Source organism: Marasmius oreades, chromosome 6 (genome assembly GCF_018924745.1).
Source record: "Marasmius oreades isolate 03SP1 chromosome 6, whole genome shotgun sequence".
Classification (NCBI taxonomy): domain Eukaryota; kingdom Fungi; phylum Basidiomycota; class Agaricomycetes; order Agaricales; family Marasmiaceae; genus Marasmius; species Marasmius oreades.
This window is the reverse complement of record NC_057328.1, coordinates 3,221,014-3,232,315: the sequence shown is the minus strand read 5'-3', so window position 1 is coordinate 3,232,315 and position 11,302 is coordinate 3,221,014. Positions and strand designations below refer to the sequence as shown.

Genomic DNA, 11,302 nt, shown 5'->3' with positions numbered 1-11,302 from the left:
TTGGAAGCCGATAACGGCGTACCTACATATCACACCGACATTGAATTCACTCAGAGAGGTCGTGACAGTGTAGTACTGCCAAGGGGAGACTAGAATTAACCCCGTTCAAACGTTCAACGTTCAACGTTGACGCTCGGGGAATGAAGGGGTTACCCCGGAGGTCATTACATTGTTTGAGATTCGTCTGATAAATCCTTCGTCAGCAGCTCCGTCAGCAGCGAGCTGAGTAAGTTCGAGTTTCCTTTTACCCGGTTTTGGAAGCTAATGCTCCCTTTTCAGGTGTCTACATGAACTTCCGAGGATGCCGCCTTTCACCCTAGCCAAACTCCTTAAAAGGATCAGTTCAGACTAACTGTTCAATCGCTATAATCCGCTTCACGCCTATTCTCGCTACCATCACCATGTCTCCTCAACTAACTCTATACACCGCTGCTACACCCAACGGCAAGCCCATCTCAGTTTTCCTCGAAGAGCTTGGAATTCCCTACGAAGTCGTCAAAATGTCTCTTTCCGAGTCTGACATCGGCAAAGTTCACAACCAAGTCAAGTCTCCATGGTATTTGGAGATCAATCCCAACGGTCGTATTCCCGCAATTACCCATAATGGGTTCAACGTCTTTGAAACGAGCGCAATTCTGGCGTACCTGCAGGCGGAGTTTGATAAGGAGAACAGATTTGGGTTTAGTCCTGTCGAGAACCCGAAGGAATATAGTGAGGTGTTACAGTGGTTGTTCTTTGCGGTGTGTCGCCTTCAGCTTTTCACTTGGAGCTCATTCGAGGCCACTGACGTGTGCTTGGTTTCTTAGCACGGAGGTGTTGGCCCGATGCAAGGACAGCTCAGTCATTTCAAGTGGTCCGCACCGGAACAGATGTGCGCGCCGCTTTTTTTGATTCAGTGCCCTCGACTTGTTCTTGACCCCCCTTCCTTTAACAGCCCGTATGCGCAGAACCGTTATCTGAACGAATTGAAGAGGCTTTACTCAGTCCTCAATTTGCGATTGGCGAAACACAAGTATCTCGCTGGCGATAAGTACACGATCGCTGATATCAAAACACATTTATGGTCAGATCGTTTTCCTCTATCTGTGTTCGATTCGACCAAAATTTTTACTGTCCATATAGGGTCCGAGCTGGATTCTTGAACGCCGAAAAACTCGGTTTGGATACAACGGAGTGGCCAAACCTGAAGGTAAGTTCCTATAAATGATTACTTTCGATCTGAAGGCCTCCAAAACTGAGTTCATCTCCACATAGGATTGGGTGGATAGAATTGAAAGTAGAGCTGCTTTCCAGAAAGGTGTGAATGTACCTACCTAATCAGAGTTGTGAAGGATGGGTGCGAATCCGAGACACTACTTACATTATCCTCAATTAAATAAGATTCCCTCTGACATGGCAGACATCGAGATCTTGGAGCCTAATTATAACCAAGCTCTCGAGGAAGATTTGGGTGAAGTAATGTGATCAAGAAATAATGGGCCCACAAGCGTTCATTTCGGTTCAAGGATTTGCCGAAGTCACATCCCGTGATCTGTGACGTTCGTGTCAAGTCCGCTTTCGGATATTCTTTATAATCGATCCGCCCTTGCAGCCAGAACCATCCGTAAACGAATCCTGATTCTGGAATGCTGTCAAGTTTCAAGTTTACCGTATTGGACTCTCCTTCTGGCGCTGTCCCGATCTCAATCATTTGGCGTCTGCTATATGGTCATGCTGGCGAAAAACACAAACAGTGAACTTTGCAGGTCAATAATCCCCTCTTCAACTCTTTTTTGGGCGGCAAGGACTTTGGCGCTGCGTTTCGGATGACCAGAGGCGCATGCAGCCTCAAATCTACGTACCTCAGCCACTTCTGAAGCGGCTTGAGGCGATCTGTGGTAAACCACCGTCTGGCTTTCATTTTGTCTTTCTTATCCCGAGGGACAAGAAAATCCAGATCCGTATACCAGATACGGCTGTTACTCGGATGTTCAGGTACTATACACTGCCCCTGGACTCTAAGTCACCGGGACTTGAAAACCCCGATGAGTCGGTGTTGAAGGAGAATGGCATGGGTGGTATGATAGGTGAGGTGGAGCCTGAGGTTGATGAATATGTCGAGGATGGCGAAACAGTGGATGATGGGGACATAGTCATAGATTGGATATGACCTCGGGAGGATGAATGTCTTTCTTTTCTTTTCTCCCAGAGACTTCCATCCCCTGTATCTTAATTGACCCGTAGTAATCTGTAACTTTATTTGGGCGACACACGCGTCGTTGGATGCGAGAAGGAGGGAGGAAAAGACGTGGACCATCTCCAAAGCGCCGAAGAAGTTGACATCGTACAATTGGCGAACACGGGCCATATCCAGGTCGGAAACAGAATAAGGACAAGTGTAACGTGGGTGAGCGTAGCCCAGACCTACTGTGGTGCCTCTAATGAGTTTTCAGCCCTCCTCAGGCTCAAATTCCGGGGGAATTGCTTGCCCAGTAATGAGGATGGCTGCCGAGTCATCATGGCCTTCGAGAAGCGAGGATAGAGCGTGGCGAAAAGCTCACTGACAGCGGCGAAATTGCAATGGCGGCGTCTTATGGATGATTATTTTTAAGTAATTCCAAAAACGTATTAGCATACATACGTAGCTTCGGTGTGGCATGCAATTTATTGATGTACACTGAATTCATCCGTTATTGCCACATCTCCAGTCGAGTCAATCCAAGGAATCCCACTCTTTCTTCTTCCTACTATCCTCCTGCTCCCGCACGCGAGGGAAATTTAATCGAGTCGAGTCGATTAAACCGTGAGGTGTCCTGTACGAGTTGTCCGATACCGCATAAAATCCTGTTAAACCGAAGGCGAGCCCTGAACCGACGATTTAGCCCTGAGCGTCACGCAGTAGGCAGATTAATTAGCTCGGGTCAAAGAAAATGTGTTCGTCTCTGAGTGGTACTACGCGGTCTGTCCATGCACCATAAGAGGTCCATATGACCAAATCCCATCAGCAGGTGCATCTTTTGGTGCCTTGTAGTTGACCGTAATGTGACTGGTTTTCGAAAAGTCGAGCTGAAGGTAACGCGGGGAGGCATTTTCAGCTAAAACAGTTGAAATTAACTGTGAAAGGGTGCCGCTTACCCGCATGCAGTTGGTGATCCGGGCGTGTGAGATCATCGTGTTAGTCTCGAGGTTCTGTTCGAACCAGATCAAGAGCTTTCTAGCTGGTAGACAAACGATGTCTCCACGCAAAATCGCTTCCTCAGTGACGTAGATGGAGCTATATTCGCCACCGAAAAGTGCGTCAATACCGAGGTGGATGGGTTCGGTGTAATGATTATGAACGATGAATGGTTTTGCAGAATCCATCGTCCCAGATGCAGGACCGAGCACGCCCTCAGGGCTCAATGTGATCTCTTGGCCTGTATTATCGATTCAGGGAGCTGCGACTAGGAGATGAAAAAGCATGCAGTGCTTACCCAGCAAGATTGGGACCTTCCTCGTGGATGCCTCTACCAACGCGCCATCTTTGAACGTGTTCGTGCCAAAGACTCGGTAACGATCTTCGAACTCAAACTCGTTGTGGATCAGAAGTTTGCTAATGAGAGGGTGTCAGCTACATAGCGCAAATTTTCAAAAGTGAGTGAACGCGTTCTTACCTTACAGTTTGAAAAACAACAGTGGATTTGCCATTTACTTCCACTGCCATGCAAAGTTTGTATTTTTTTTCCTTGAGTGCAATCAGGGTTTCTGGGGAGACGTAGACCGTCAGTGTGAGTCTGTCCTTGTTTTCAGGCATGATCAGAGATGTTGTGAGAAGAGTTGATGCGGCTGAGTATGTCCTCCTCTAGAGCTTCAAGTTAGGGCTTATATACCTGGATGCATGTGAGTGAACGTCGAACGACGACAACCTCACGTGGCCTAATAAGTTCTAACAGCGGTACCGGCGTTGAAACAACGCCGGGTCTAATCAGTTCACTGAGCCGAAATTCTCAGTGGCCCGGTTTCCGGAAGGACATCTCGAATGCACGTCCTTGTCAGGATAGTATATCGCCGCCATACTGGCTTTGATTCGCATTCACGCTAATAATGATTGTATAATTCGGATCCATCGACTATTGACGTTTAATAGAATAAAAAACGCCCTCAGTATAAGATCTACGATTTACGTTCGTCCACAGATAGATAGATATTAGTTGTATCTCCTTCGGACCCAGTGGATACCGGGGACCTAATGTAACTTACACTTACGACGTACCTACATACGTACGCCAATATCACCGTGTCGCCTTTTCCGACGACTCCCCAAATTCCAGCGCAAGCGCGGGCCGCTATTAGTATCAGCCCATTAGCAGTCGAGGAAAATCAAAGTCCTTCCAGCCCGAATCTCAGAATCTATAATTCTTGGGGTCACTTATTCTCCATTTTTTTGGGGGGGCTAATATCGTCGTCGTCGGCCATCCCAACTCCCTGTCCAACATCTCCGGAAACACCTAGTCCGAAATCTCAACGATAGATGCTTGTCCAACAATATCGACCCGTGACTTTAGTACATGGGCCTGCTCTTTACGCTTTCCTTTATCTCCACAGGCAGATGAACCTGTAACGGTGGTGTGCAATGGCTTAAGGTGTGTCCGAAAATAAAAAAGATAGCCGTAAAATCGGATCCTGACCTTTCAGCTTAATCTTCTTCTCAATCCACGACAGCACTCTTTGGGATTTCGATTTCGACCGGTCTTCAACCTCAGGGAAATGAGGGTCACCTGTAAATGAACATTTATGTATTGTTTCTCAAACACGTACAGTCGCAAAGTCGCTCACCTCTAATCAGAATTGGATAACCCCATTCATTCGCCAACTCTTCACCACTCTGATGATAATTTTTGAACCGAAGGTAGTCCCACACCGTTCTATGTGCCGGCGACCACCAGTTTGACCCAATATATGTCTGTGATCTCAGCTCTGGGATTTCGTACAAAGGCCAATCTTCCTTTGAAATCCGATTCTTGCCTTCGCGGTCAAAGGACCAGTAGAAAAATAGGGAATCTGGTGGTGTACGAAGGCAGGGCGCGCCGTTGATCGTTTCAGAGGATAGAGGTGGGACATGTAGATATCTTGGTGGATGACAACTTGACGGATGGGATGTAAAGGTCCCTGCTAAGGAAAAGGCCAATTCATCAACAAAAACTGGAATATGATGCTCGTTAGCAAGGAAGACCAGGTAGTTAAATCGAAGTTCGATACCCAAATCTTTCCAGGTAGCAGCATCACGGTAAAAGGGTTGCGACTGAATAAGGTACGCAGACCGGAGTCGCTGGCGGTCCTCTGATGGTAGATGCAGTGAAAAGTGGGTATTCAATTTTAGGGTTTGCACGTTGGCAGTATTCAGGAAGATTAGTTTGACAAGTGAAGGAACTATGTCATGCGAGTTAGAGATGGGAAATAGTGCCGCTAAAAAGCCAAGAATTACCTGATTGTGATTCGAAACTGACATCAATATCAGAATCAACCGGATGGTAGTACCACTGTGGAGATTGTATGGAAGGCAAGTGCCAGAGAATTCCTGGTTTTGTGCGATCAATAACAGCCCCAAACGTGAGAACACCATGGCGGACAAAATCCTTCAAGTGTTCTACACGCATCAAAGAGCCGAGTGCTGAAAGTAACTCGACGAAATTGGGGACGATCCGGATGATCTCCACGCAGTCGAGCGGAGGATCGCAGTGATTAGGAAGTGGGAGCACATAATCGAAGACCAAGTCCACCTCAGAGTCATCCTCTGCATAGGATAGGGTAGTGTATGTAACATCATACTGCCATGTACGAGTTCTGCGGTTATACGTCCAGTCCTTAGGTTCCCCCAAAAGCTGTATCATGAAGCCATTTTTAGACGAGAAAACTCGCCACGAAAGAGCGTTCTCACCGGAAGCGATAACTTCTGCAGAGTCCTATCCCTTTGTAAAGCACATACTGTAGCGGCCTACATGAGGTGAGCTGCATTTATCATAAGAGCGTCGAGAACGGTACACCTCACATGTCTATGGAATAGATAAAAATATACAATGCGTGTCTTCCAGTACTGCCTGAGGATATCCTCTCCATTGACGAGCTCTAGATCCAAATCAGTATCTTGAAAAATGTGAGGCAGCAGTAATTGTACCATCCAGATATATCAGAGTTGGGGTTGTTAACCGACCCATTCCGAAAAGCTGCGGAAGCCACGCTAGGCTTTAATCAAATAAGGAGCATCCTAAAAGGTAGCAGATAGAGCCCAAGGTTCACCGTGGGGACAGCGCGATTTCCAAAAACGGTTGCAACACCTAGTCAATAAGTCAATCTGAAGCATTTTAAATACTAACTACGGAGACTTACCGTCCGTACCCTCTCAGCGTCTCCCTCACCCTCAGGCTCAAAAGAAACAACCGTGAACCGTTGATCTCCAAACTGAACTATCTCAGCGCTTTGAACTCTCCTCCGAATCTTCACGGTCGCTCGTCGACTCTCGAGCCGGCCTCGAAATGGATTTGTGGACTTCAGCATGCGAGATTTGACCGGCACATGGACTATCGCCGAGGAGATTTCTTGCAGCATGTTGATATCGCACATCTCTATTAATCTGAACCTTCCTCGTCCACCGGACTGTCGTGAAACAGGGTAAGTGAGCTATAGCGAGACTGACAGAGGAATGGAATGCGTACGCACTAAGATGAACCATTGGCCATCACCCCTCGAGCTCGAGACCCCCTCTGGATAATTGAAATTGTTGATGACCGTATTCGCACTCGTAAAGGACGTGTTACCAGAGAAATCCACGTTGCATGCGCCCTCGAAGAAGGAAGCCATCTTCGACTGAAAAGGGTGGGAAGGCCTGAGCAGTGTGGTTGTGCATGATTATTGAATGCTGTATTCTACCGTGTTATCGAGTGACATGGGAACAACATATAGGTTTTAAGGGGCGTTGACTGGGTGGTAAGTGGGAAAGTATCAAGGTTAGAGGTTACCGAAGGATGCCGGACTGAACGAACCTTGGAAATAATACAACTATGAAATCATCATGAATCTCCCCGTGAATAAAGCCACAATACCTGTGCCCTGAGTTACACGTTCGCGCTTGGGTTATTCTTCAATCCCAATGTAGCTCGGATCCAGCCCACTTCAAGTACCCGATACTCATAGCTTTCCTCCAAATATAACAGGGTATTCTTGAGCTCTTGAATGGACCTGTAGGCTGTAGGTTGATTAGAAGGATGGGTGTTCCAGTCACAGAATTCTTGTCACGCTCTCAATCCTTCCCTCCACAATTCCGCTCTCAGTTACGATGTAGTCTGGTATACTGTTCGATGCGACCAAGTGTAAAATATCTATCTATCTTTGCTCAACCTTCCCTTTAAGAATTCCCTGCCTACCAATGCAGAGATTGCGGCGGCAAGGCTGACACTCCCGTCTAGTACTGCGGCGGTGCCGATGCCGGCAGATTATGTTCCCGCCCCTGTACTGCATTGGCGGCGACGCCAGGCCGCAAAGCTGCTGGCAAGTCATTCTTTGTTTCGAGGGGTCTGCTCCTATAGTTCGAGTATCGGTCGCCACTCTGGGCATTTCTTGAGTTTTCCATAGAGTCCGAAGGTGTAAGATTCTTCTGCTCTCCTGTCGTCCCCTCTCGCGGTCTTTCTATTGACATGCGGTAGGTCCCCGGTGGTGGTGTGTCCACCGTCGATTGCACCGCGTGGGTGTCATGTTTGAATAAATCGGCTTCCCTCGTGGACATCATATCGTCATCGTCTTCCGTACGTTTTTTACACCGACAACAGACTACGCGGCGGACAGATTGCAAAATCGATGAGACTAGGTTTGATTGAACAGGAGCGGATATACACACATGGGAAGTAGCTGTTTCCACACCATACTGAACACGTTGTCATCAGTACATCATGGTGGTTGTAGGAAGGATGGTTGAAGACTTACAAAAACAAGAACAGCAGCAGAACAAGAGCTGACAACAGTCAGCATCACGCATGGCTCTCGGAGCGTATTATTCAAACGATCGACGTTTGGAATGAGTGGGATCACAGTCCAATGGAAGAGAGTGATGGGGGAGGTTGAATAACAGACGGCAAGTTGCAGCAAACACTTTATATTGAAGCTCGCCCAATTGGAAGAAAGCAGTGTAATTTATTTTGAATGCCGTATTCCAGAAGTGTATTGTTAGCACGTATTAGAAACTACTCAACACTAGAACAACAGATTGGAAAACTTGCAACCGCGATGGATGGTTTCCATGATCACGGATGGGAGAGGGAAGGACAAAAAGTCAAAAGCTCACAGAAAAACGAATGAACGTACGAAAGCAGTACTGCAGGCACGACGTCAGTAAGCTTGATAAAATCCAGAGAGAAAGTATCGCTCACTTGAACCAAAAGAAAGGAGAGAGCAGACAATACTAATACTCGACAGCATCATCATCATCCGCCTGCACTGCTGCAGAAGATGGGGGCGCAGACTCCTCCTTTGCCCTGTCTTTCGACCGCTCCGCCTCGGTGTCCTTTGCTGATGACTGCGGGCCATCATCAACATCCATAGATTCAGCATCGGCATGTGTTGACCTTTCGTTCGCAAGACCGTCTTTGCTGGCAGATTCTGATGTCTCCATCTGATGGTCCTCATTGCCCACAGCTTTCTTGCGTGCCTCGTCCTCGTCAGCAACGCGTTGACGTAGTTGTTGAATTTCCACGACACCAGTGGTACGTTCTTCACGGAATAATTTCCATTCTTTCTCTGACGCTTCGCTGACCTATCGTAACAGATCAGCACAAGATAGTGGAAAAGAAACGTTTCATGCAAACCTCTTCTCTTCTCTTCGCGATAAACGCTTCTTGCGAAGGGGTCAGGATGGCGGGTAAGTAGTACAGAGGAGGTGGATGTGAACGTGGTGGAGGAGCAAGAGGGTTATCCCCAGTCTTTTCGGTATCATCAATGTCGGGGATGACGTCGGAAGTAAGGAGAAAGTTCGCCAACTGAGGTAACCGTTTCCGTCGTAATTTGTACTGTGACCATGGTTAATAATTTTATCTATAGAAGAAAGATCGATGAAGTGCCTACGATGGAGTCTTTTAGCTGAAGGTCTTCCTCTTTCCGGTTCGCCAGAGTCTTGTCCTTTTTCGCTTCTTCTGCTCGTCGCACAGAGTCAGTTTCTTTCCGTAGCTTATTCTGTAACCGTTGTTCTATCAGCTGCCGTTTTTTCGCCTGTATACGGTCGGATCCTTTGTCAGTGTATAAACCCTTCATTTTGTACGCATCACCCACCGCTTCGCTTGCATTTCGCTCTTTATCTTCTATTTTGGCTTTGTTGAGTGTTCCTACCACCAACCCGAACATGGATTTTCCGCGTTTCCGTTCTCGTCCGCCACCTTCCGCTGTAAGGTTGAGACGAGGCCGCTTCCTAGTTGTGTCAGTGTTCATCGTCGTAGGTCCTGAAGTTGTTTCCTTCTCTTTTTCTCCAGAGTCCATCGGTGCTACATCTTGCGTAGTTCTAAATGGGAAGTCATGAATGCCAATTTGAAGGATGAATAGAAGGAGAGAAAAAACTTACTCGTCGGTCGCCATCTCGGTGCAACGGTGAATATGGTCCGGAAAAGAGCAGCAACCCGTGGGAATTTCACCAGTCCGTGCTTGCGTCGACACCCGCTTCAGCCCTAGCCCTAGCCCATCGTCTACCATGTCGACGAGGACCAAGAGCAAGCCCGCAGTATCAGGAAAATCACTGCAGAAGCCTGGAGATACCCATAAAGGTCGCAAATCCACTCCAAAGCAGCCCATACCAGTCCCCGATCGATTGAAGCGGTTATTCAACTCGCTGTGCGCTCAGATTGACGGTGGTCATTTCACGAATGCCATCAAAACATGCGACAAGAGTTCGTACTCATTAATTAATATTTGATAGGACAGTCCTTACAACGTGTTATAGTTCTCAGACTGTCTCCTGACGATCCCGACGCGTTGCGGACCAAGTTGTCCCTGTTTCTGCATACAGAACAGTATACGTCTGCTCTGGAGTTGATTGAGAAAGATGAAGATGATTCAAATCATGGATTCGAGAAAGCTTATGTTCATTATCGAATGCAAAATGAGGAGCAGGCGAGAAACATTTTAGATGCTCTGAAAGACGGTAGCGGTGATGATGACAGAAGCGCCATGCATCTAGAAGCTCAGTTGGTGAGTATCTTCTGCGTTCTGCGCATGATCCCTATTTTTATCTTTCGTTGCTGACAGCTTGAGTAGTGCTACCGAGAAGGCTCATACCGGAATGCTGTTGATTTGTATAACCAGCTGCTGGATACATGCGATCCTGTATGTGAATGTCCTTCGCCCCGATAACGGTTACTAATATTGACCGAACCAGCACTCAGAAGAGCATTCGGACATTCTAACGAACCTTCAAGCGGCTCAACAGCATCTCGATTTCATCGAGACTGGATTTCTGAGATCGCTCGACAGCTTGCCAGCTTCTTTACGGAACAGTATTGACACATTACCACCACCGCCCCAACAAAATACCTCCGCAGTGGCGGCTGCTCTCGCCGCTTCTTCTAATGATACTGGAGCAAGTAAAACTCAGGCTCCAGTTACCCAAAAGAAAGTACGAATGTCGAGGGTGCCGAAGGGGGTCGTGCCGGGTGTTACTCCACCGCCCGATCCCGAACGTTGGCTGAAGAAGAGCGAAAGATCGACGGTGCAGCAAGGAAGGAATAAGAAGAAGGGTGGTGGTGGTGGTGGAGCTACACAAGGGAGCACAGGAGTGGACTATAATGCGGGTGGCGGTGGAACAAGCACTCCGTCGGGGGGTAAAGGGGGTAAGGGCAAGAAGAAAAAGTAGATGAAGAGTGGTCTGTGAGATAGGTAAGAACTCGGTGTTCCATGTCCGCGAACTTCAAACGTCACTCATGTTTTACCAGCACGTGTATAGGTAATACTGTACGATGTTCGGAGCGTGTTTCGAGTGTTGATTAATTAATACCACGGAACCTCTCCAACCTTTCGGCCTGGATCACACCATGCTAAGTACTTGAAATCTCGGTCACCGAGGGAAGAAAGCCACTTTCCGTGAGGCTCGAATATCCGATTAGTGGATCGTTACGACCGAAGTTATGAGGGAACTTCTTGTCTCGTGCTTTCTTGTTTTGTGGATCTTTGACCATCTTTGACCTCGTGTGTTCCGCCTGGCACGTTCCCCTCAACTTCGGACATTGTTCGCCGGGACTTGCCAAACAGACATGGATGCATGACCGTTCATGCAAGTTCTATTGTGGTACCTGTAGGCATGTTAGAAGGATAA

The 11,302-nt window shown here is 47.6% G+C and overlaps 6 protein-coding genes across 6 annotated transcripts; 2 read left to right on the top strand and 4 right to left on the bottom strand.

The window, feature by feature from the left end:
* Positions 1-205: 205 nt before the first annotated feature.
* Positions 206-1,475, top strand: E1B28_010517 (uncharacterized protein). Its single transcript, XM_043155487.1, has 5 exons — positions 206-740; positions 807-871; positions 935-1,063; positions 1,123-1,189; positions 1,255-1,475. The coding sequence occupies exons 1-5, from the start codon at positions 402-404 to the stop codon at positions 1,315-1,317; spliced, it is 663 nt and encodes a 220-aa protein (XP_043007956.1). The 5' UTR covers positions 206-401; the 3' UTR covers positions 1,318-1,475.
* A 925-nt stretch (positions 1,476-2,400) lies between these two features.
* E1B28_010516 (uncharacterized protein) lies at positions 2,401-3,878 on the bottom strand. The gene is made up of 5 exons (XM_043155486.1): positions 3,633-3,878; positions 3,453-3,571; positions 3,115-3,395; positions 2,621-3,045; positions 2,401-2,539 (listed from the first exon to the last, which is right to left on the bottom strand). The coding sequence occupies exons 1-4, from the start codon at positions 3,770-3,772 to the stop codon at positions 2,932-2,934; spliced, it is 654 nt and encodes a 217-aa protein (XP_043007955.1). The 5' UTR covers positions 3,773-3,878; the 3' UTR covers positions 2,401-2,539; positions 2,621-2,931.
* Positions 3,879-4,466: 588 nt separating this feature from the next.
* On the bottom strand, positions 4,467-6,816 carry E1B28_010515 (uncharacterized protein; the record flags this gene model as incomplete). The annotated part of the gene is made up of 11 exons (XM_043155485.1): positions 4,467-4,573; positions 4,647-4,736; positions 4,795-5,160; positions 5,218-5,388; positions 5,444-5,840; positions 5,897-5,953; positions 6,008-6,084; positions 6,134-6,201; positions 6,256-6,293; positions 6,346-6,612; positions 6,676-6,816. 11 exons carry the CDS (start codon positions 6,814-6,816, stop codon positions 4,467-4,469), a joined length of 1,779 nt encoding a protein of 592 aa, XP_043007954.1.
* A 601-nt stretch (positions 6,817-7,417) lies between these two features.
* E1B28_010514 (uncharacterized protein) lies at positions 7,418-7,987 on the bottom strand (the record flags this gene model as incomplete). The annotated part of the gene is made up of 3 exons (XM_043155484.1): positions 7,418-7,782; positions 7,850-7,876; positions 7,936-7,987. 3 exons carry the CDS (start codon positions 7,985-7,987, stop codon positions 7,418-7,420), a joined length of 444 nt encoding a protein of 147 aa, XP_043007953.1.
* Positions 7,988-8,252: 265 nt separating this feature from the next.
* E1B28_010513 (uncharacterized protein) lies at positions 8,253-9,573 on the bottom strand (the record flags this gene model as incomplete). The annotated part of the gene is made up of 7 exons (XM_043155483.1): positions 8,253-8,323; positions 8,379-8,524; positions 8,574-8,761; positions 8,814-9,014; positions 9,070-9,213; positions 9,274-9,499; positions 9,560-9,573. The coding sequence occupies 7 exons, from the start codon at positions 9,571-9,573 to the stop codon at positions 8,253-8,255; spliced, it is 990 nt and encodes a 329-aa protein (XP_043007952.1).
* A 112-nt stretch (positions 9,574-9,685) lies between these two features.
* Positions 9,686-10,843, top strand: E1B28_010512 (uncharacterized protein; the record flags this gene model as incomplete). Its single annotated transcript, XM_043155482.1, has 4 exons — positions 9,686-9,881; positions 9,935-10,182; positions 10,249-10,317; positions 10,370-10,843. 4 exons carry the CDS (start codon positions 9,686-9,688, stop codon positions 10,841-10,843), a joined length of 987 nt encoding a protein of 328 aa, XP_043007951.1.
* Between the last annotated feature and the right edge of the window lie 459 nt (positions 10,844-11,302).

Coding starts and splice junctions, on each gene's coding strand:
- E1B28_010517 (XM_043155487.1), top strand. CDS start 402: ATGTCTCCTCAACTAACTCTATACACCGCTGCTACACCCAACGGCAAG. Junction 872..934: donor TGGTCCGCACCGGAACAGAT/GTGCGCGCCGCT, acceptor TTCCTTTAACAG/CCCGTATGCGCAGAACCGTT. Junction 1,190..1,254: donor CGGAGTGGCCAAACCTGAAG/GTAAGTTCCTAT, acceptor ATCTCCACATAG/GATTGGGTGGATAGAATTGA.
- E1B28_010516 (XM_043155486.1), bottom strand. CDS start 3,772: ATGCCTGAAAACAAGGACAGACTCACACTGACGGTCTACGTCTCCCCA. Junction 3,572..3,632: donor GTTGTTTTTCAAACTGTAAG/GTAAGAACGCGT, acceptor CCCTCTCATTAG/CAAACTTCTGATCCACAACG. Junction 3,046..3,114: donor GGATCACCAACTGCATGCGG/GTAAGCGGCACC, acceptor CGTTACCTTCAG/CTCGACTTTTCGAAAACCAG.